The sequence below is a fragment of the Sabethes cyaneus genome, chromosome 3, assembly GCF_943734655.1.
Source record: "Sabethes cyaneus chromosome 3, idSabCyanKW18_F2, whole genome shotgun sequence".
NCBI classification, from domain to species: Eukaryota; Metazoa; Arthropoda; class Insecta; order Diptera; family Culicidae; genus Sabethes; species Sabethes cyaneus.
This window is the reverse complement of record NC_071355.1, coordinates 30,712,885-30,736,915: the sequence shown is the minus strand read 5'-3', so window position 1 is coordinate 30,736,915 and position 24,031 is coordinate 30,712,885. Positions and strand designations below refer to the sequence as shown.

General features: G+C 41.2%; 2 protein-coding genes across 3 annotated transcripts in view; both read left to right on the top strand.

The window, feature by feature from the left end:
- The window catches only part of LOC128741105 (neurofibromin), a 56,328-nt gene extending 45,339 nt beyond the window's left edge, over window positions 1-10,989 (top strand). For both annotated transcript variants that reach the window (XM_053836681.1, XM_053836680.1), the window contains exons 7-9: window positions 3,121-3,323; window positions 9,920-10,106; window positions 10,186-10,989. In XM_053836681.1, the coding sequence (XP_053692656.1) occupies window positions 3,121-3,323; window positions 9,920-10,106; window positions 10,186-10,368 (573 nt within the window). In that variant the 3' untranslated portion in view covers window positions 10,369-10,989. The remainder of the gene's footprint in view (window positions 1-3,120; window positions 3,324-9,919; window positions 10,107-10,185) is intronic.
- A 2,380-nt stretch (window positions 10,990-13,369) lies between these two features.
- LOC128742337 (collagen alpha-1(III) chain-like) lies at window positions 13,370-23,816 on the top strand. Its single transcript, XM_053838669.1, has 4 exons — window positions 13,370-13,863; window positions 21,261-22,529; window positions 22,603-22,748; window positions 23,056-23,816. Exons 1-4 carry the CDS (start codon window positions 13,775-13,777, stop codon window positions 23,118-23,120), a joined length of 1,569 nt encoding a protein of 522 aa, XP_053694644.1. The 5' UTR covers window positions 13,370-13,774; the 3' UTR covers window positions 23,121-23,816.
- Window positions 23,817-24,031: the final 215 nt, after the last annotated feature.

Sequence of the window (24,031 nt, the reverse complement as noted above, 5' to 3'; positions counted from 1 at the left end):
GCCTCGATTCTGCATTCCGATCGGACTCGTTCCGATCAGAAACGTCCCGATCGACGTGTGTTATAGCATACGATGTATTCCGATTGAAGCGCCATTTCTGATCAGATCCGGCTCCAATCGTTATGTAGAATAGAGGCGATTATTACTGTAGCATTGGTGATGGATAAATTTGTGTTGCTAAAGAAAACCGAGTGAAAAGCTTTAAGTTCCAAGTTTCCTAGGTTTCATCAATGACCGAAAACCGTTCTTTGAAGAACGAACAAATTCTCATATGAAGATGCAAAAGATGTTACTAAAACTCTTTCATTTTATTAAACCCATGGTTTCATTCATTTTGACGCTTGACCGAATACATTCACTTGGAGCTGGTATATTTATTGGCTGCTTCTTAGCTTCCGAGACGGCCAACTCAACCAGCAGTAAGTAAGTAAGTAAGTAAGCGAACAAAAGCGCGAGAGATGATCGGTTAAAATTATTTGATAAGAAGCGAACAATTAGAATCAGTCTTAAATAAATAGAATTAAAATCAGTGAGCGAAAATTCCTCAAATCTTCATGAACATTATGTTTTGTCCTTAAAAGAACATTTTGTCTACGAAATTGAAGCCTTCTTTTCCATCTTCTTGAGCAGCAACGAAACAGCTTGGATGTTCGGAAAGACACTTCTCTGAGCAGTGCGGACAGCAATTTGTTCAACTCTTCGTTGTTGCGGATGGCCAGCTGCAAGTGACGATAATTCTGATCGTTTCGTTATCGCGAGCAGCATATTTCCTGCCAATTCCAGAACTTCTGCAGCCAGATATTCCTTCACGGCAGCGATACGAGTGCTCCAGCTCCAACACCTCGCTTGGTGAATTTGCATGTCTTCGTTGCCTTATCCGTGGGAAGCAGCAACAGCTGAAGCTCAACAATTTTCGGTTGGATTATATAGGGCGTAAATTAAATACAATCATAAGGAAGCTTAACCCATAGCTTATAACGTATATATTTCTGTCATCCGTGCTAGGGAAGCACTGACGAGGCAAGGCAAAAATATGAAAATAATTCAATTTTTCAATGACGCGCATTGAAAATCAATAGTTTTCTGTATTTTCAATATTTCCCAAATCGATTTTCCGATCAATTGGTGTAAATATCTTGGAAATCTATTGAAAATTGACTGAATTATAAGCCGAAGCGTGAAAACGCATTTCCACTTTGATGACGTCATTTCCAACAACCAACCACGAAGCGAGAATTCTGGTAAAACATAGGTTCATTATTTTCAATTTTTCAATAGTTCAACGTCAAGAATCCATACTTTTCTTCATTTGGGTCAATTCTTTGAAGTTTTTCCGATCGATTGGTGTAAGAATATTGAAAATCGATCGGAAAACCACTGAGCTATCAGCGCTCAAAACCATCAGTTTTCGTGACGCTCGCATTTTTCGATTTTTTGGAATGACACCCTATCTCAAAACTTGCCGTAAGACGTAGTCCTACGTCAAAAATGCCAGATTAATATAAACGATTGATTTACTGCTTATGCTACTAAATATTGCTTACCTAGGTAGACATTTGTTACAATTAGTCCAATTAGAAGTATCCTTGGCTTTGTTGACAAGTTTCCTAGTCAACTTTATAAGCCTTTCAACCTTTCAAGCATAAGTTCTCCGGAGCTTTTTACATATGGATGTTGTTAACAAAACCAAACTACAACCCCCACACTGACATTTGTTTGACTTGACGACTGACGAGTCAAAATTCGATCGACCGGCCATGAAGATATCGGATTAGTGGGGTGGTACTGTATGCCGTGCAAGCATTCAGGTGAAAATTGGGCCCATCCTTTCCCATAGCATTAATCACAGCTCTCGTCATATTCGTTACCATTTATCGTGCAAAGTTTCAATCAAAAGTTAGTTTTCTCGAAAAAAAAATAGCAAAAAAAACATCACACTGTTCTTGATGTTAGCCGTTCTTATCTACGTTCCACGTGTTAATTTTTATTCTTTTCCCCATTTCTCTCTTACTCATTAATTACGCCTGCCCGATGATGCTTGTGTGTTTGGACTTATCAACAATATTGCAACCAATCAACCATCAACTACCACCACCAACCACCCTGAATGTCGTCTCCATTACCATTCCGACAACCGTCTCTTTATTCAAATGTTACTAATTTTGAATACGTCATTCCTTCGTTCTTCACAATCACACGACTTACTGTTACTCATCGACGATGCCTTTGTTTCGTTGTTTCAAATTTAACGTCTTACTTTGTTCCATTTCTGTATGCATGTTCTCAAAAATAATTGTCAACACTTTTTATTTTCAAAAAAATAATAATTCTAAACACCTAACCTGGCAACACTCGATTTGAACTTCTGGTCCAACCCACAACCACAAACGACCATTTGTTATGTACCTACTCTATTTCCCACACACTCTTCTTTCTCTTCGGTATCTTTTCCTAACTGTTCGTACTGTTCCATTTGTTGGTGCAAAATGACACGGCACACGGTTTTCGTTTCTTGTTTCATGGTTATGTTATGTTATGTTACATTTTTCCAACAATTAAACAATTCAAAAAACCCGTTCGACGGCACTAGGAAAAGTGCTCCCAGACGGCCCGATTACTTTTCAAAACGCAGCGATCGTTCTCCGTTCCTACGCCCAAGGAAAGCCAGGGCAAATCCGCTGATCGGCAGAAGGTATCACACAGATTTCTCTCTTTTTCTGTACTGTTTCTTTCGCCTTCTATGTCACGAACGTTAGTAACTTATAAGTACACGCTCTCGATTAAATCGCTCGCTGAACGTATATCACTCAAGTTTTACTGTCACCACCTGCCTACTTTGATATGTCTACACGTGTGTCACCACCATTCGCTTTTAGTAGATCTTTCTAATTCTTTCTCTGTGTGTGTGTTTGTATGTACGTGTGTGTTAACCTGGACCAACAATGAGCAAATTTCGTACTTTTCAGCTCTTTCTTCGTAGATTCATAGCACAATAGGCAGTTCTTCCTCAGCGCTGGAGCGAAGCACTGCAATGCTCACTTTCTGATGCGACCGACGTCCGATGATCCAGCAATGCACCACTAATCCGTTCTGTTTTACCATTTCTTTCCCTGTGCACAGGAGCGTGGATCGCGATCTTCCGTGTCGAACGAATCGAATGTATTGCTCGATCCGGAAGTGCTGCCCGACTCGTCTACGCAGGCCCTGGTGCTGACGGTGCTGGCGACACTGGTCAAGTACACTACGGACGAGGCGGAAACGCGAGTCCTCTATCAGTACCTAGCCGAGGGTTCGGTCGTTTTTCCGAAGGTTTTCCCCGTGATGTAAGTATACACCTTCCAGTATTCTAGTGTTATTATTTTGTCACTTCCAGAAGTGGGGATATGTTTATACAGTAACACGTTTAAAATACGTCTTCCTAAAATGGAAATCCGAAGAACCTTTATTCGTTTATTATTGTAACGTTAGAGTACTGCCTTTAAATTTGTTTCCATTGAAGAATCGTGCGCGCAGACATTAACAAAGGGTGAGCACCAGAACTTTAAGAAGCTAATACTTTGGCCTAGAAAACGGAATACTCGTAGGATGGCGAATTTATTTTTACTTATCACAAAAATTCCGGCCGATTAGGTTCAAAACTTCGGACTTTCGGGTGCAAATGGATTTAAAATCAAAGTTAAAATTGGACTAGAAATTAGAATTGAATTTGGACTAATTTGTACTTGAAGGTCTATTTCACATTGAACTGGAAATTGAAAAACTGAATTTGAAATAGGATGTTCGCTAGCGTGTGAAACCCACAACCACGTAACGTGTGTCCTTCCGAATGAGCCCGAGCGGCTAGAAAATGTCCAACGAGGTTTTTTCCGCAGAATTTCTGTTAAGCCTTAGATAGCTCGTCCGTACAATTGGCATTCGAATAGGCAGTAGTTCGATCGGGTACTGTCTTTCTGTTGCGTTTTCCTGATTTTTCTCTCGTTTTCTTTCCGTATTTCCTCTCTCTCGTTTTTTCTGGTCAATTTTTTTTTTATTTTCAGTCAGTATTTCTGTTTTCCTCATGTTTCCACTCGTTCTTTGTTATTTTCTTTAACGTTTTCCATCTTTTTTCGTCTCTTTCCCCCCTTTTATTCAGTTTTCCGTCATTTGTTTTTCTTCTCGTTTTCGCTTTTTTCTGTTCCGTTTTTCTTCTTTGATGTCTCACTTTTCGTCTTTTCTGCTACGTTTATTGGTTTTGGCTGTTCTTCCTTTCTCTTCCGATTTTCCTTTTCTTTATTTTACGTTTTGTTTCTTCTTTTGACCGTTTTTCTATTCCATTTTCACGTTTGTCCCATATTTATCCGTTCTGTTCCGCTTTCCTTGCTTCCTTCATCGGGCTTTTCTTTTCTCTTTTGGTTTCTCTTGTCTTCCGTTCCGTATTGCTTTTGTTCTCTCTCTCTCTCATTTTTCTTTTTTTCTACCCGATGTTTCCTCTTTATCTGTTCCTTATCTTTTTTTCCTGTTTTTCGTTTCTTGGTTTTCAGCTTTTCTTATTTTTTCTATCCCGTTTTTCATTTTCGTTTGCTCCGGCATTCCTGTTATGTTCTGCTTGCCCTCTTTCTGTCTCGCTGTGTTCGTTCCCAGTTTATCCCTTTTTACTTTTTTTCATTTTTTTTCTTTTCTATCCCGGTTTTTCTCTTTTTTATTCTTTCGTATTTCCTTCTTTTCTTTTCTCGTTTTCTTCGTTTTTTCTATAACTTTCCTTCTTTTCTATCATTTTTCTTTTATTCTCTTCCGCTCTGCATCTTTTTCTCTACAGTCATGTAGTCCACTTTCTTCTCCTCTCACGTTACCTTTGTGTTTTCATGGCAAATTTTATTCTTTTTCTTTCGCGAGAGCAGCAGGAGTGGGACCTTTTTTCTCGTTTTGTCTTTTCATCTGTTACGTATTGGCTTTCCATATGTCTTTTTCTGTCTCATTTTTTTCTTTAATTCTGCCCACTGTTTCCTTTGTTCTTTTTCTCTTCTTTTCCTTTATTTTCTTCCGTTGTTCGCTCATTCTCTGTTTCGTTTTCCGTTCTTCCTGTCTCGTAATTTGTTTTTCGTTGTTCGGTCTAGGGCTTCGGCTTTTTTGCTGACTCCTTTGTTGTTTGTCTTCCGTTTTCACTTTTCTCTCTCCCGCCTTCATCCTTTTCTGTTCAGTAAACTTTTTTTTCTGCCGCATTTTCCCTCTTTCTGTTCCGTTTTCTTTTTTTCACTTTCTTCTCTTCTTAAATCTTTTTCCCTCTCAGTTTGTCACGTTTTTTGCTTCGTGTTTTCATGGCAAATTTTAAATAAATTTTATCGCGTTTACTTCTCTTTCTGTCCCGTTTGTTTAGTTTTCCGTCTTCTCCTTTTGTCTCATTTTAAAAGTTAAAATTGAACTAGAAATCAGAGTTTAATATTTTTTTTTTTTTGTGGGGTGTTGAGTTGGAGCTGCTTGGCAGCTTGATTTTCAAGGCTCAACCCAAAAGAATAATAAATTTTAGCTTCTATCTTGCAACAGTACTTCCAGACGGACTAGCCTATGTCGGCCGGTTGAACACTGGTTGGCCAGTACTGTCTTTGGATAGGTTTTCAAAATAAAACAAATTGACTGTAGTGCGATGTAGTTGTTCATGGTGGCTGAATATGAGTCTGAAGACGAGTGATAAAGTCAGATGAGTAGGTACGTCGCGTCGAACGTTTCTCCTTTCTTAACTAAGAAACAAGTCGGGAAGCAAATTTGAATTTGTTAATGCTTTATCGATTTTAAAATACTTTATAGGATTTTAGAATTTCTAAATCTTGTCTTTTTGAGTCTTTAGAGGTAATGTCACCCACTAAAATATTGTTTTACTAACATCATGCGCATATCTCCATCAACAGTGTACATACTTGATATGTGCATAATGGCAGTATATGCATTGCGTTGACGTGAATCTAAACTTTGTTCACTTAATACTTCTGAAAACTACTGAAAAGAAAACTCAATTGATTGACAAATGTATTAATGAATTTTTGAGTTACTGTCGACCAATCTAACACCCGCTTCTAGGCAAGTTTTCATTTAATATGCAACTATGTTATGTTTTTCGCTGAAGAAATAATAATAAATTTAGTAATATTTAAACCTACTAGAAAACATTATAAATTTTGAATATCACTGGTTCGCATACCTTTATGTTGCCTTTTTCTTTGTTAGCTTTACCTGGATTCTCTGTAGCCCGTCACATCACCTGAATCAGTTATTGGTCCATATTATTGTTGTTATCATGTTGTTCCAGATTCTTTTCTTGTTCAGGTCGTGTTAGTTTGTCGACATTTACTTGGTCTTCCAGCGAAAACAAACTGAAAGAAGAAAAAAAGACGAAAACCCCTTGGGCAACTGCCCTGGATAGATTAAAATTCGCGATTCGGGCAAGCCAAGTCAAAGGTAATATCTTTGTGATTAACCTTACCAAAAGCCCTGAATCAATAGAAAATAGGTATATGTATATCAATTAAGATTCGTAAATCGAATCTTCGAACGTCTTGCTACCATTTTGAACGTTCTGCCAAATAAATTGATTCAAAAATACTTTTGGTAGGCTTCACCACATTTGGCATCACTAGTGTGCATCTTCCATTTGTGTAAAGATACAGACCAGCCCTGGGACCTGGTTGCAGTTAAGCAATCCTCAAGGTTATGCCATGCCCAGGGAACTTGAAATCAGAGTTTAATATTGAACCTAAAATAGGAATTAAATTTAACTTGAAATTGGACTCAAAATTGGAACCTGCAATGAACTTGACATTGAACATCTAATTAGACTTGAATTTTGATTAATTTGAACTTGAAGTTTTATTTCAAACCGGACTTAATCATGAAATTAGACACAAAGTTTTAGTAGAAATTAGACATTTTTCGTCTTTTTTTCTCTTCTATGTATTATCGCATTTCTGTTCCGTTTTATCTCTTTTAAAGGTCTGTTTTCCACTTTTTGTTTCGTGTTTTTTTCTATCTTTCTGTATCTTGGTTTGCTTGGTTTTTCTCTCACTTTCATTCGGTATTTCATTTTTTTCTGGTCCATTTTTTTATTTGCCTCATGTTTTTTACTCGTTCTTTGTTATTTTCTTTACCGTTTATCATCTTTTATCTTCTTTTTTTCTTTTTTTTTTCGTTTTGTCATTTTCTAACTCCTTTTCCCCTTCTCGTTTTCGTCTTTGTCTGCTACGTTTTTCCCCTTTTAGATGCCCACTTTCCGTCTTCCATCACGTTTATTCTGTTTCTGGTTGCTTTTTTCTCGTTTTCTCTGCGGGTTTCCTTTTCTTTTTTTTTCGTTTTACCTCTTCTTTGGTCCGTTTTTTTTCTTTCTATTCCATTTTCACGTTTTTATATCCCATCCTTTTATGTTCGACTTTTTTGTGTTTTTTTGGTCCCGGTTTTTGTCTGTTCCGTTCTTCCTCTTTCCGTTTCATCCATGGTTTCTTACATTTTCACTTTTTTCTCCATTTTTTTCTTTTCTGACCCGTTTATCACACTTTTTTTTATTCTCCCGTATTGTCTCCTTGTCTTTTCCTCCTTTTCAATCCATTTTTGCTCCTTTTCTGTCACGTTTCAGTTCAATTCAATTTTTATTTTTTATTTTCCTTCTTTTCTCTTCCGTTCTTCCTTTTTTTCTGTCCAGTTATCTCGTTTTTTGCCACGTTTCCGCTCTTTTTTGTCTCGTTTTTTTCCACTTTATTCCGCTTTTTTATGTCCCGTTTTCCTTTCCATCTTATCACGGTTTTTTCTTTCGTTTTTCCTTTTTGCCAAGCCAATTTTTATTCTTTTTCCCTCTCGCATTTTTCCTCTCTTTCTACCCGGTTTGCCCTTTTTTGTCACGTTTCCTTTGGTGCTTTTTACGTTTTACCCGTCTTTCTTATTTCTCTTTTTTTGCTTCTTTTTCCGGAGAACGGTAGGAGAGGCAGTGCCTCTAGATCCACCGGTAATCCATCTGTCAATATGCTAAAAAAAGTTAACTGTTTGCTTGCTCATGAGATATGAAGATATTTCAAAGAATTTTCATGATACAGAACATAATTTTCCGACTTTTCTTCGGAGTTTTCCACTATCACTCAACTTAAAGTTGGGCTTAACAATGGAAGTGAATTGGCTTCCAGCTGGACTGGAAATTATACTTGAAATTTAATTCCAAATTATAGTTGAAAGCAGGTTTGGCTATGGACTTGGTGAAATTGAAATTGGATTTAAATTGTAGTACTTGAAATTGTATTTGTAATTAGACTTGAAATTAAACCTTAAATTGACCTCGAAATCAGTGTGGAAATGAAGCATGAAATATTGGTATTGAAGTATTGGGCTTAAACTTGAAATTGAATTTAAATTAGATTTGAATCTAAATTTGAAACTAATTTATGACTGGAACTGAAACTGGAACTATTTTTATACCTAACCTATACATCATGCCTCCAACCTAAAGGAATGCCTCCAAAAGCGTCTACTGCCCCATACAATGGCCCTGCCAAGGGGTCGGTCACTCGGCACAGCCGTTTTTATGTTAGGCGACTTGAAACGAGCCGAACTGTGCCGATGCTGTATCGAAAGTGCCGAACTGCAAGATTTGTTAAATTCGTTATAATCTGATAGATCTGGCAACCGTGCGAGATGATTTTGACAACTGGCAGTGCTCCCATTGCATATGTAAAATTGAACCGGAGGTGTGTAAAGCCCTATAATAGTTATTTTTATAAGGCTTTAGAGGTGTGCCGTTTGATATCTCTGGAGTGCTGCGGCATAATGTGCTGAGTGTGCGACCCCTTTTTCTGGTTGGATTTAGCCTTGTGCCATCACTTGAAAGATGTTCTGAACAGAGTACAAAGCTAAAGAGGTAAATTTCCTGTCTAAGAATCACGATACCCCGAACAAAGAGAACAAGCTTGAGGAAAGTAATCGATATTTTGTGTGTAACATCTGCCGGTGGCACCCTCCAAACATAGTTTGGAAAAGACGCGAAAAATATGTATGTACCTTGTACTAACATTACTTTGTGCTGCACTCAAAAAAATCGGCACGTCAAGTTTACGTGGAAACAGGTAATTCTCATCCATCACACTTTCACAGTAACAGTAATGTAACATTCACGTGAATTATTGGTAACTCGCACTGATACTAACCAGTTTACGTGCGATTCCAGTGAATTTTATCAACTTTCCCATTAACTAGTACACGAAGTTCATGTAAGTTGCTGTACAGAAGTTTACATGATTTTTCACGTGGATGCGACGTGTCGATTTTTTTGAGTGTGGAGTTACATAGTAGCGATGGCAGCGACCTCAAGTTTTAGTTTGCTATACTAATTGCTCGAGGGGTGTTCAATCGATTAATTACTCGTTGATTACATAAATACCTTTTACACACTTCTCAATTACCTGTTAGTCCAAGGGGTCGGTCACTCGGCACAGCCGTTTTTATGTTAGGCGACTTGAAACGAGCCGAACTGTGCCGATGCTGTACCGAAAGTGCCGAACTTCAAGATTTGTTAAATTCGTTATAATCTGATTGATCTGGTAACCGTGCGAGATGATTTTGACAACTGGCAGTGCTCCCATTTCATATGTAAAATTGAACCGGAGGTGTGTAAAGCCCTATAAATGTTATTTTTAAGGCTTTAGAGGTGTGCCGCTTGATATCTCTAGAGTGCCGCGGCATGAGCACCTAGCTCATCGATGACATCAACGTATTTAGTGCTGAATTGAGGCCAATTTTAAGTTAGGACTAGTGTAGAACTCGTATACTGTCCGATTTAGAATGAATAATAATTTTCTATGTTCAAACAATGGGAAATTCAGTTTTGAACAGTTTTTTGGACAATTTATCTTAAGATTAAGATTTGAAGGCAGTCACATAAAACTTACATTTGTGTATCATTTTATTTCCGCAGTCACTCCTTACTGGATCAGAAGGTGAACAATGTACTGTCGGTGTCAACCGATCAGATTGTGCTGGCCTCCGTGCAGAGCATCATCCAGAATATGCTGGCCAGCGAGGATGCTTCCCAGCAGCCGTTACACTTTCTGCAGAGCTGTGGCTTCGGGGGTTTGTGGCGTTTCGCTGGACCATTCACTAAGGTAAGCCCAGAGTGCAGTCAGAATTTGCCAGAAGGAAATTCTATTTTACCTTTTTAAACTTCGTACTTCTTCCAACCAGTACAACATGATGGTCGAATCGTCGGAACTGTTCGTCAACTGTCTGGAAGCGATGGTCGAAACCTGCCTGCCGATGGAGGAGAACACACCGATGCCGCCGTCACCCAGACCGTACAATCTTAGCTCGAGCCTGAGCAGCCTAACCCTCGGTTCGCCAACGGACAAAGGTTCTTCCTCTAATTGAAACTCTCCTCTCTCTCTTGGTCTATGTTTCTGTCTCTGTGTGCGTGCGTGTGTGTGCGTGAATGTACCTACTCTCTATCATTGTGGTGTCGGCTTCCGTGTTGGGACTTCGACAAAAATTATTCATTTAGTTCGTACATTTTACTCTCTTTTCTCCCTCTCTCTGTATTCGTATGTTTATTTTAGATAGTGTCTTCCGATAACTTTAGTTTGTATGTTTCTTGTACGATTAAGTAAAAAACTAAGATGCCATTTGTACTACTTACTGTCACTAAGTAGGTGTGGTTCAGTTTGTACACATGTTTAGTGATTTCATTGGATCTACGATTATTTATCAGCCTAAGAGTTGAGGGCTCGTTAGGACTTAATCATGTTTTGACGCTCGATGGCGTGTATGTATATTTAATCTGTTTGGTTTGACGTAGACCTGAAGAATCCTGACTAACAAATATCTGTCGTAGAATATAATAAACATCCTACTTAGCCATGTTCTTGTTGAGCAGACTGTTTAGACTAAACCCTGAGGCTTAGTAGTAGGTCAGATGGTTTTATGTGTTTTTTTTTCTTAATAAACAATACACAACTATTTATTGTTAGCATTATTTGATCCTGTGAAAGATGGCGCGTGAAATGAAATTTTGAGGTTAAGTCTTCTGTTTATCGATTTCTGGAAAAAACTGGTAAATTATTACTGCCTTTTTTTCGATTTTATGACTGCTTATTTATGCTCAAATTAAGATCTTTAATTTTATTTTAAATGTTGCAAATAGAGCGATTACCCAGTTATAGTACATTAGCATAAATTAAACATTACTGTGACACGTTTGAAGAAGGTGCTTTGTATTATCTATTCACTGTCGCTGAATTATTTATTCTGTTTCTCCATGAGTTTTGAAAAACGCATGAGCTCGATAATTATTCACTTAGCATGCATTAGGTTGAACTCAGTACCTATCACATCTATGTTAAAATTCTATAATTTTTAATTACATCAGCGGCTGAAGTTGTGCCTTTTTTCAGTGTTAGATGTAAGGCTCTTTGAAATTCAAAACAAACTAATCTCGGACAGTAACTAATCTCTAGCCTTTTTATCAGAATCTCTGGATCACGACGGCTTTAGTGGTAGTGTAAGTTCCCTGCGCAGAGCTTCCTGCAGCAAAGCACGTAGCACTAAGCATCGATTCGTTGATAGCCCTACTCACAATATTTAGAACGGCACCCAAACGTAGTAACACCGAAATCGGCCCTAATCACCGTCACTCCCCTCGTCACACAATGTTCCCCTATACTAAAACGTAGCTTAGTAAGATAGCACCAAAGACACTCAAACAAAATGAGATCAACTATTTTGTGGCACATGCGCCTACTCTGAATGTCATGTACTAACATCACAATCTAGTATAAGAAGGCAAAGCAAATGTTCCTACTGTAAAGGAAAATCATAGTGCATTATTATGCTTTTGAACATTACTCACATTTTGATAATCGCACACATACATCCTACTTAGAAAAGAAAAGAAAATCTATACGCTGGGGATTCAAGCGTTCACGCACACATTTTTGTAAAACATCACACGTGCACAAACACTGTAACAAAAGCAGACGACAGAATTCATAAATCAAATGAATATTTTATTTTCACGGTATACTATCAATGCATGACAGCATGACATTTAGTACACTTCAAAATGAAAACAGATAAATACCAGTTCTCTTGTTGAAAGAGCTTCATTATCAATGAAAATTCAAGGTTCAAATACAACACTATCTCTGTGAAGTATTATGTGTAAACTATTTAAAATGTGGGCAAATCGAAAAGATGTCTTAAAAACTTGCTAACCTTATGTTAGTAGGTTTCTAGCAATTTGTTTGCAAATTTGACTAGGTTTTCTAAAGATTTTCTGTAGTCAGTGCAATTCACACAATGTATCTTTGCGTCTCAAACCATTTTTTCTTCCTTTAATCAAAACATGTGCCAATGGTTTTATTAAGTTTAAATTTGTTACGAAATATTACTTAAGTATTTCCTTTTTGAATGACAGAAAAAAAAATCCTTTATAATTCTACTGCAAATCTGGTGTAGAACTAAGAGTTGAAGAGAATGGTTTTTTTTCTTGTATTGCTTGTTTGAGGTTAAAAAATTGTAGATATCTATTTATTCCTATATGAAATATAGGCAGCTCTACTAACTCCTGTTGATGACTGAATACGCTAACTATTTACGTATGCTTAGGCACCCGTGTAGATATCTATTTTATTGATGGAATATAAAAGAAAAACTAAATGCTAAACGTCCTAAGTAATCGAGGCTTGTTAAGCTGTGTGTACCTATATATTTTTAAATTCAGCTCATATGAATATTACACAGAAAGTGCGCACGCACCAAGTGGACGGCATTGTGCCCTGTCAGAACAGAACAGAATAAATATTTTTTGTGTCAATCCGGTGCAAGCTGTTGATCCGAATTTCCTAACTGGGGGCTGGGAATTGTTTCGCCCGCAAAAATAACCCCGTTTTGTTAATTTTAGTTAAGTTCCAAATGAAATAAAATCAATAAGAAATTGTGTCCGTATGAAAAGCAAACTGAAACAGTATATAATAAGGCAGGTTAATGAATATATTATTTAACATGTCAACCATTTGTTCATGCAGGTTTTTTTCTGGCTTCTACTAGCTTTTTCCCTGAATTCGACTGGGATCTCACTTTGTTTTTGTTACATCAGTGAATATTTTGGAAATTCCAAAAATTGGACTGCCACCCTGTATCAAGTGCAAGAGCGTATACCTTTCAAACAGTTCTCGCTTCTTTGGCTTCTGTCGTGATTCATTGTTTGCTTTTCATTCCTTCCTGTGCGGTGCAGTTACCTGCGAATGCAGGCTTTCTCTTTTCCTCTGCCTAGAAACAGCAACTTCGATCCATTCATTGACAGCTTTTCTGGCTGCGTGCGGGTATGTATGTAGATGGGCAGCCATTTTTCTTTTACAGTGAAAAGTTAGCTCAGCGCGTACACATCGTTCCGTCGCGAGTTTTTATTTTAAAGCATTTTGTGGCTTTAAAAAGTGATCGCGACCCGAAGAAGTGTGTTTTTTCGATCGGCACCAGACGGCAGCGTTTGTTGGTGAGATTTTTAGGTTGAATAAAGCCGAAATAATTGTGATTAGAAGCAATCGAAAACCGTCGGAAAATTGAATTGATTGCAGTGGCTTGCACGTATCGATTTTGTTTCATGCGGCCGGGTGGCGCTCCGAAAGAGGGCTTCGCATATTAATTCAGCACCGACACAGAGGAAAACCGGTGTTTTGCGATAGTGGTGGTGCGTGGAAGAAACTGACAGCTAGCTAAAAGTGCGTTGTTTTGGAATTGCTGGACTTCGTGAATTAGTAAATTTTGCTTAAAACCAGTGATAATGGATATGTCAGGTCCTCCTAGGGGTGGCTACCGCGGACGCGGTGGCTTCGGGGAACGAGGACGTGGGGGTTTCGGAGACCGAGGCAGGTAGGTTTCAGCCGTTTCCACTTGTTTTTTATATTATCAAGTAGGCCTAGGTAATTCATAACAAGTTAAATATCGAGAGCAAGGTAAACTCTTGTTTGTCATTGCCTACTCAGGTAGGAATCAAGATCTGAAATTTCACGTAGCTTTTCAAAAGGTCCAATCCAACAAGAACAAGAAAAAATCCCGTTTTAAGCTAAATAAAACTTTGGAAATCTTGATATTCAAATATTTTAGAATATTACGATTTAATATACGATGACCGTGAATTATAGATAGTATGTAGATTAAACACTATCGTCTATCACCTATCTATAAGGGAATAATAATGATTAGTATTCAATAGAATCTATATTTTCTCCCAATTGATCAACCGCTTGCACGTGTACCCTTTCAAGTTCAAGTTCAAGCGAAATCAATATTATATAAAAACTTGTCGGATTTTAGTTTTGAGTTTTTAATCGTTGAAGTCTAATACACCCGATTATGATAAACCTCATGTCAGATCATGTTCAGCGCATGATAGCGTCGAGAAATATAACAGATACAGGCGATTGGTTGTGTGCAGCGTATGAATCTCAATACCAAGACCAACAACATGAATAATCTTTTTGCTCGCAGCTGGAGTTAGGTGGCTTGCCGTCCTAAGACAAAGCCTGTTGAACAAAGTTTCTCCATGTAACTCGGTTAAGGGCTACCACTCTCCAATTCCTCGGACACCGAGTACTCTCCGACAGATCTCGCTCCACCTGGTCTAACCATCTTGCTCGCTGCGCTCCTGGTCGTCTTGTTCCTACCGGATTTGAGGCGAACACCATCTTTGCAGGGTAGTAGTCCGGCATTCTTGCAACATTTCCTGCCCATCGTATCCGTCCAGCTTTAGCCACCTTCTGGATACTGGGTTCGCCATAGAGCTGTGCGAGTTCATGGTTCATCCTCCGCCTCCATACTCCGTTCTCCTGTACACCGCAGAAGATCGTTCTTAACACTCGTCGTTCGAAAACTCCGAGCACTCGCAGGTCCTCCTCGAGCATTGTCCATGTTTCATGCCCGTAGAGAACAACCGGTCTAATAAGCGTCTTGTACAGGGTGCACTTTGTACGGGGACTTAGTCTGCTCGACCGCAATTGCTTGTGGAGCCCATAGTAAGTACGACTTCCGCTGATAACGACTTCCTCCGAATCTCATGGCTGGTATCATTGTCCGCCGTTACCAGTGAGCCAAGGTAGACAAATTCATCGACTACCTCAAACTCATCGCCGTCGATCAATATAATACTGCTCAAGCGGTGTCGTTCGGCCTCGGTTCCGCTGGCCAGCATGTACTTTGTTTTAGACGTATTTACCTTTAACCCAATCTTTTCTGCTTCGCGCTTTAGTCTGGTATACTGTTCAGCCACCGCCACAGATGTTCTGCCGATAATATCCATGTTATCCGCAAAGCAGATATCCGCTCGGTTCATAACACCTTGTAGCGCTATACTGAACAGCAGGCATGAAAGACTATCATCTTGACGAAGCCCTCTGTGTGATTCGAATGAACTTGACAATCCACCCGAAATCCGAACACAGCACTGTGTACCATCCATCGTAGATTTAATCAGTTTGATGAGTTTCCTGGGGGTATCTGTAGAAAGTAGCGTGTACGTGTTTGGATTCTTCCACTTCTGTTCTGTGACGTTGGGCCCCCCTATTCCTGGTGCCGGTAGGGCTCTTGAAGATCTCGGATTTAGTCTTCCGGCTTCCTTGTGACGAGGCCGGCCCGCCGTAGTCTCCCACCTTTCGCCAGCTGACGATGGATGGGAATCCCTCCAGGTAGTGCTTGCAACTCCTGGCTCATACGTCTACGCCACTCTCCGCTATCCGTTTGTACTCCGCCAGAAATAGTCCGCAACATCTTTCATTCAAATACGGCTGGTACACGCATGTCTTTCGTAAGCAAAGTTACTGTCTCAACTCCGTAGAGGACTACCGGTCTGATTGACATTTTGTACATTGTCAGCTCCAGCTTGAATGTGCCGTTGAATTTCCTTACTCCCATTATTGATGGCGGTGACCAGAGATCCCAAATATACGAACCACTTCCAGTTCATCGTCGTCAACAGTCACCATCCGTTTGAGGCAAACTTGTTTTTTTCTGAAGCCTCTTCCTGCCATATATTTGGTTTTCGGCATATTGATTTGTAACCCGTAGATTGTTTCCGCCGTCCCAAGGTTTCTAGTAATGATGTCCAGGTTGTCTGCGAAGGCTAGGAGTTGGCTACTCTAACTGAAGATCATTCCTTTCGTTTCGATGCCCGCTCGCCAGATCACATCTTTAATAGCGATATTGAATAACATACAGGACAGTCCATCCTCTTGCCGCAACCCTCTGCGCAATTCGAAAGGACTCGAGAGTGGCTCCAAAACACCCACGTAACACGTCACTCGCTCTAGGGTAGTTTTGATCAGTCGCGTCAGTTTGTCCGGAAACCCGTTTTCGTGCATTAGCTGGCATAGCTGTTCGCGCTCGACTGTGTCCTATGCTGCCCTGAAATTCACGAAAATATGACGTGTGAGCGCGGTGTATTCCCGACATTTCTGGAGGATTTGTCGGAGCGTAAAGGTTTGATCCGTAGCAGCACGGGCCCGCTTGGTACCGCCCTGCGAATTCTCTTGCATGGGGATAGACGACTTAACGGAGTCAAAAAAGCTGCAACCCCGATGCGGGTACCTGATCGTGAACGTCTTTCAAAACGTTGACGCGGTGACTCGGAGACTCCTAATAAACCGGTTACCGGCACTAAATCTGCCGAGAACCATGAAAAGCCCGTGGCCAGCTCCCCGCCGAAGTTATTTTGGGTGTATCTCGTGGTTCCACCGCACCGTGACTTCTGACGTCATAGCGAGGCCTGTACGAGACGGTCTACAAATTACGGTTGTTCCACTGGTGAAAAAAGGAACGACGTTCTATCGCACAACTTCGTTTCGTTCAAAGTTTGCTTTCCTCTGGCGTACAAAACTATGGCCTTGAACCTTGATGCTTGGCCTCAGGGGACTGTATGTGACGATGTTATGACTCCCTCTTATTGATCCTGCTTCTGCTAGTATTCCATCGATTGGACATTGCGCTAACTCTGACTCCGGCTCATCATCGGCCACTCCAATGCTTACTTCTCGAGCAAATTGGATTGCAACTTTCAGCACAGTTTAGAAACACCTCAGGAGTACCGCAAGGTAGCAACGTAGAACCACTGCTCGTTACGTTGTTCATCAATGATACATCGCTGCTACTTTCCGGATGGTTGCCGAAAGCTCTATGCAGATGACGTAAAAGTATTCAAAGTCGTTCGAAATAGCCTGGATTGCGGTGAGCTTCAGCAGCTCGTTGACGTTTTTCATAAACTGGTGTTTGCTAAATTTTCTGACCGTCAGCGTCCAATAGTGTTGCGTCAACTGCTATCTTTCATCAGATAAAAACCTACTTGTCCAATCAGCCACTATGTAGAGTCACGCAGATCCGTGACTCGGGAGTTTCTCCAGATGTTGCGCTTTCGTTTCGAGTACTGTACAAAAACTACAGTGAAATTATTACGTAAGCTAACCGATAGCTTGGTTTCATTTTTAAAAACGCCAATGAGTTCAAGGATCCGTTGTGCCTCAAGTCGTTATACCACTCTTTAGTGCGACGGATACTCGAAACCAGTTTGTTGTTTGGTGTCCGTACCAGAGCACCTGGCTTGCTAGAATAGAATCGGTGCAACGAAAATTCATTCGTTTTGCTCTGAGATTCCTACCTTGGTGCGATCCCTTGCAGCTACTAACTTACAGTGATCGCTGTCAACCTCTGGGTTTGCAAACACTGGAACAAAAAAGATTCGTTTCGCCAATTCGGAAAAGTATTAATTAGCGAAATCGACTCCCCGGAAATACTGCAGTGTAATGTCACCTATAGATAACTCGACCCGATTCGCTTCTGGTCATCCGGCTTCAAATCTATTGCGGATCTATTTGAATTTAATTTGACAGGTATTGCATTTAAAGAGCGACTTCGCCGTAGATATAGTTACCCTCTAGTGTTATCACTAATTTCACTAATTATTCATTAGGACCACCAATAGGTCGGATGAAATTTTTAAAATAAAAAAATAAACCAAATATGGGAGAGCATCTTGTAGGCGGCATTGACCCGCGAAATGATGCGGTAACTACACTCGCTCAGGTCTGTACTATTCTGTTCGTTTCATTCTTTCAGAAGAACATTATTGGCCGATATGAAAAGTTCTAAAAGAATCAAATTATGTTTTTCGGAACATGCATTGCATGTATATACAACCTTTTCCGTAAAGTTTATGACAATCCGTAGTTATGAGCACTTGATCCGCAGGTTAGTAGATGAATTTCTAAATCCATGGATCTGGCATGACTGGCTACAGCACCCCGAAAGTTTGGCATTCGGTCGATGCTGGAGGTCTGTCGCAAAAAGCGAGAAGGTGTGGAGGATTCGTGGCGTTAAACCCAATTTCACCGGAGCAGTGGTCGACCACCGAGATGCATCAGTTTTGCAGCTTCTCGAGGCCTGCTGATCTGAAGCATTTTCTTTCCCCGCAAATATAACGACAAAGTCACTTGGAGATCACCAACGAACATTGAACCAAATTGATCATATTCTCACCGATGGTCGGTTTTCCCGAATAATCGCTTCTTATCGGGTGCGGATATCGACTCGGATTATCACCCAGTAGCGCGCCCATGTGCGCTCAAAACTATCGACGGGTTATACCTTACGGCGAAGCCGTCCTCGGATAAACCTTTCGGCAACTAGACAACTCGCGAATTGCCGAGAACTACGCATACCTGCTGGAGAAATCTTTACCTTCTTCTTCTCCTCTGTTGGGTACTCTTATTACTGCGTCCATTATTTTGAACTATTGTGGTATGCCCCGTTTTATTATTTTACTATACGTTTCAAGCTTACCTATCGCTTATTGAGGAAGCAACAGGCTGGTAGCTGGAGCGAGACATGTGCCAATCAGGGATGACTAGGTTTATGAACCTAGTGCCCTGATCGGCGACACCAACCAGATCTCCCCTTTTTGAGACACTGCAGTCAGCGTACTATTTGTGCTCCACGATTGCAGAGCTAGTGTTCCGAGGTTAAATATCATCTTGTACGAAACTGCGATTCCGAAGATGATATTTACTCGGACAATGTCCTATCGCAAGACCGATAAGCTTGCTGAGATCTCTCTTACTGAGACTCAGCAACTTTTGAGTAACCCAGGGGTGGATACTCGACGTTATATATTTTTAGATTGTTTGAGCGATTGTACAGCCATCCTGCAGGCCATAACTGTTCGACTCTCCTTTTGTTTCAGCCCACCCTCCAACACACAGTCAGAGATCAGGCAGAGTCTCGATCCGTGAGTAGAGAGTTGGAGCCACATCTTCGTTTGTCGACTCACAAAAAGTCGGCGTGTTGAGGATAGACGAGGATCCGGACTGAACCTCAGCTAGCGCATCGTTCAAGTCCTGTTCCTCCCTTACTATCCTCTCCACCTCATCCGTTTCTTTGTTTTTCGGCAGAGAGAGCTTGCACGGTATGAAATTGTCCACTGCATCGGTGACTGGCTTGATGCAGCAAGGGCAAATTGCTGTGGAGGACGCCCTGGTACTCCACAGGCTCCGTTGCGGCGAGAGAATTTATAGAACCCCCTCCACCATTCATCCCTCAGCACGGTTCGCGTCACACCTTGGATTAGGGGTTTATCCATTCAAGTTTTTACATAATAGCCATGGATAACAGCAATTACAACCATCTCCTTTAGGGGCTTTGGACCCTCTGCTTTGGTTCCTGGGAATCAAGAGAACCGTCCTGCAGGCGGGGAGTTTACACTTCAGCGTTCGCATGAGTGCCCCCTTCTCTGTCCGCATACGACCCTAGTTTCCACCGGTTGTCCGATTTCCACTAAGGAACGTATCCCAGATGGTACCACGAGGCGGTAGAGGTAGGAGTTGCTGAATAAGAGGCTGTGGAACCCCATGGAGGTTCTGGAGCGCATTATTCAACCATTTACCATCCAATCTTTACCATCGTCTGTCGAGCCAGGAATACCCTCGGCCGTCAATGATTGGTTTGGCGGGAAATGCCGGAAACTACCTGGAGGAGTGGATGGAAGGTGTGATTTGTTCCATCTTTTTAAGGGCGATTGGCTGGATTGCTGTTATTGTCGCTGTATTGCGTTGATCAACGCCGCCTGCAAGGTGCTCTCCCAAATCTTTTAACATCATCTATCCTCAATAGCAAGACTTTTCTTAGGGCAGTATCAGGTGGGTTTGATTGTGTCTGGTGCTACTACGGATCAAGTTTAATTCTCCGAAAAATGTTCCAAAAATGTTGGGAGTGCATCATATCTTCGAAGATTTTAAGGCTGCATATGATAGAGTCGTGCGCGAATTGCTATGGCAGATAATGTCAGCGAGTGGTGTGCTACGCTAGTTCTTCCGAATCCCGCAGAGTGTAGCGGCTAGGGGACGAATTCTGCTATTGTCGATTTTTGGCAAAATAGCAGACGACCTTGATATCATTGCTAGAAACTAAATCAAATATCAAATACATATATGGTAGGAAGAGACTCCTTAGACAAGAAAACTTAGGATCTCTGGTTATTGCCGACAATAATATACGTAAGCAGATTTAACGACGCATTCCAGTTGGAAGTTGGGCCTACTTTTCACTCCGCAAGATGTTTCGACCATGGAACATTCACTGCCGCATATAGCTTATGATGTATAAAACGCAAATCAACTAACGCCCAAATTCTTGGCGGAGTCAAACGAGAGCGGAGAGATTTTCATCGTTGGGGAGGGCATTTTGCAAGGATGCCGGATGACTCCACCGGACCGACACCGGGAATAGAGGGGACTAACGTGCTAGATAACTAGGCTCAATCGGTTTGAAAGCGATTTGCAAATCGTGGTCTCGAGCATAGAACTAAATTGATTGCACATTTTTTTGCGGGGCACCCTGAACGATAAATTCTGTTTAAGACATTCCCAAACGGGCACTAGTAAGCCAGCGAAGGCAGCCACATTAATAGAATCGTATTTCACGTGAATATTTTCTCTTTCCAATGATGAAATAAGATGAATTGAATTGAATGAATTTGAAAAATGATGATCTTTTACCCCTCTCTGGCCTCTCTCTAAAATAAGGTTTTAAAAAAAAATCAGACAGAATAAATATATTCCAACTTGGAATTCCAAGTAGCAATTTTGGTTTTGCTTCATGCTAATAGCGTGAACTTTTGTGATCAGAATTGGTCATAAATCCGTGAAACGGAAAAATTTTAAGCGCTTACCAATGTCCGTTTTTCACTATGAACATAATATCAACATTATTTTTTCAAATGTTTGTTTTAGGTCATCGCCCTTCTATGGAAGCCGCGGCGGTGGACGCGGTGGTCCGTCAATGGGCCGCATGGGTATGGGAGGTGGTCCTCCGATGATGCGCGGCCGTGGTCTGATGCGTGGGGGTCCACCTCGTGGTATGGGAGGACCACCACGCGGTGGCCCTCCGATGTCACGCGGCGGACCGTATGGCGGACGACCTCCGCTAGGATCGAGCAGTTATGGTTCGTCGGTACCCCGCAGCAGCAGCAGTTATCCTTCCTCGGTTTCCAACGGATCCGGCCCGCCGCCGTCTTCTACGACCGAAAACGGCGGAGATTTGAAATCAGCTGATACCACAACGGCAAAGACCGTTGCTGCAACCAGTGGCAGTACGCCTACATCGACGTCCAATTCGACTGCTCCTTCTTCAGCACAGAAATCGAGCGTTCCACCATCGTCTCAGACTGCTAGCTCGGAGTCCGGTCGAGCAACGCCACCACAACCGATCAAAACAGCAGACTCGAGCAGTCTTTCACATCCCCGCGAGTCGCAAGAAACGTCATATCATTCGAGTGGTAGTTCTTATCATTCATCACGTGGTATGGGCGGTTATCGTGGTCGTAGTAGTTATCCTCCGCGTGGCATGGGACGTGGTCGTGGTGGGTATGGTGGAGGCTATGATGGTCCTCGTCCATTCCGTGGAGGCTATGAAGGCGGTCGGGGCCGTGGTCGTGGCGGTGGATACGGTGGAGGTCCAGGAGGTTACGGCCAGCCAAGTTATAACAGCGGATATAACAGTGGACCTCCTCCGCCACCTCCATCGTACGGTCAAATGTCAGGCTATGGACAGCAAGGCTACAGTCAAGGTCCTCCGCGACAACAGTTTGACACGCGACAGCCATCCAATACAACTACAGTGACACCCATCAAACGTGGTGGAATGCCGGGCGGTCCTCCAGGACCTAAACGAGGCCGTTACGATTCCGGTCCCCCGAGCAGATCTCTACCACCGAAGAGTATGCCACCGCATCACGGTGCCCCTGCGCCGGTTTCATCGTACAGCGCTCAGCCTGCGATGGCAACTCATGGAAGTTATCCTGAACATACCCACCCGCCAGCCAGTATGGATCATTATGGAACGCATGGTGCCGCCAGCAGTACCGGCTATGGAGCGACCGCTGCCACCCAAGGTAGCTACGCTGCTAATGGCTATGGTCAAACCACGTACGCGACAACAGCGGTACCGTCAACCGCATATGCAACCGGAACGGAGTACGATGCGAGTCATTACGACTATAGGTTAGCTTGAACATTACGGCTGGTTCTAATGCTATATTTCTCAACTAACGAACTATGTTGTCTATAATTTCAGTTCCGGCACGTACGACACACGGTATCAGACCAGCTATTCTACCGACTACAGCCAATCGTACGGTACCACGACCGATTACAGCGCTGTGTCGACGGAAACCTATCCTAGCACACAGTACGATGACCGGTCAGCCTACACGGGATACGGTAAGTACTACTAAACTTTTTTTTACCATTTTCATGTCTCACGACTGTCTATGATTTATCGTTTCGGTTAGTTGAGTTTTAGTTATCTCTTACTAGAAGAATTAGAGAAAAAAAAAACAAAATAGGCAAAAGCAAACCTGATCTACAATCAATCAAAAGAAGTTAGCAACGTCAAAGTCTACACAAAGTTCCTTCCGTTATGGTTTAGTTATGATTTATTATTTATTTATCGGGATTTTAGCTAGTAAGCCTCATTGAAACAGAAGATAAAATAATATAATTCGTTCTTATTTCACATGTTTTATAGACACGCAAGCCTACTCGCAAGGCTATGCAAAGACCGATCAGTACGCTCAAGGTGGTTATTACTAAGCAAACAAAAAGTAAGCAACCACAGCAAAAACAGAGATAAATATGTGTGTGATTGTATGCAAAAGCGATTGATAAAACTAAGCAACAAAACAAACAGATAAGCTGCAAAGCATCTCATCCATGAGAATACTATACTAACCATACTATGCCCAAGTAAATAGTACTGGAAACTTGACGCAGAATAGTCGCACGCGAATGCGACCTACCGACATACTGAAATATCATTGATTAATGGCGAATATCCGATTAAATTGAAGAAATGCACACACTACTAAGGGTGAACAACCGTATCATAAAACACACGGCATCGGAAGAGCAAATCAATGAGAAAAACGAAACAAAAAAGTAAAGCAAAAAGATGGTGTGAGAAAACATAAGTCTATGGATAACTTAAACGATTCGTGGTCCAGCCTAGGAATGGATTGCTTGTCTTAATTTTACATAAATTAACTTCTACTGCAGTATGATTCGAGAGTTACATTTTAATCCAATTTCTTGGCAGTTGTATAATAACTTTACTAGCGGTAACATTTAGTACGCAGAATGTAGAATTATGCATCAAATCAATACCTTGAATAAAGTGTTTAGGAAACAAAACAAAACAAAAAAAACGGTGTCCATCATCAATGCATGGTAGAAGATTACAAAACAATATCCGTAGCATCTTACTCTCTCAAAGCACAGAAATAAATTATACCATTCAATGCGTGTGCATTCTTTTTCCGATAATGATCGCCGCGATCTGAGAGAAAAGTCGAAAGAAATTTCCCAATTTGAAGCAAATGCCAGAATCCGGGTTGTCTCGTCAGTGACGACAAACATTGACGCTGTTTAATTGTGCGGTATTCGAAGGAAAAAAAACAAAACTTTTAATTTAGTTAATAAGATAATGTTGATGACGAATGATGGTA

Bases quoted from the DNA above. Each gene is read 5' to 3' on its own strand.
- LOC128742337 (XM_053838669.1), top strand. From the start codon at position 13,775: ATGGATATGTCAGGTCCTCCTAGGGGTGGCTACCGCGGACGCGGTGGC. The intron at 13,864-21,260 runs GTAGGTTTCAGC...TGTTTGTTTTAG, and splicing joins GGTTTCGGAGACCGAGGCAG to GTCATCGCCCTTCTATGGAA. The intron at 22,530-22,602 runs GTTAGCTTGAAC...CTATAATTTCAG, and splicing joins GCGAGTCATTACGACTATAG to TTCCGGCACGTACGACACAC.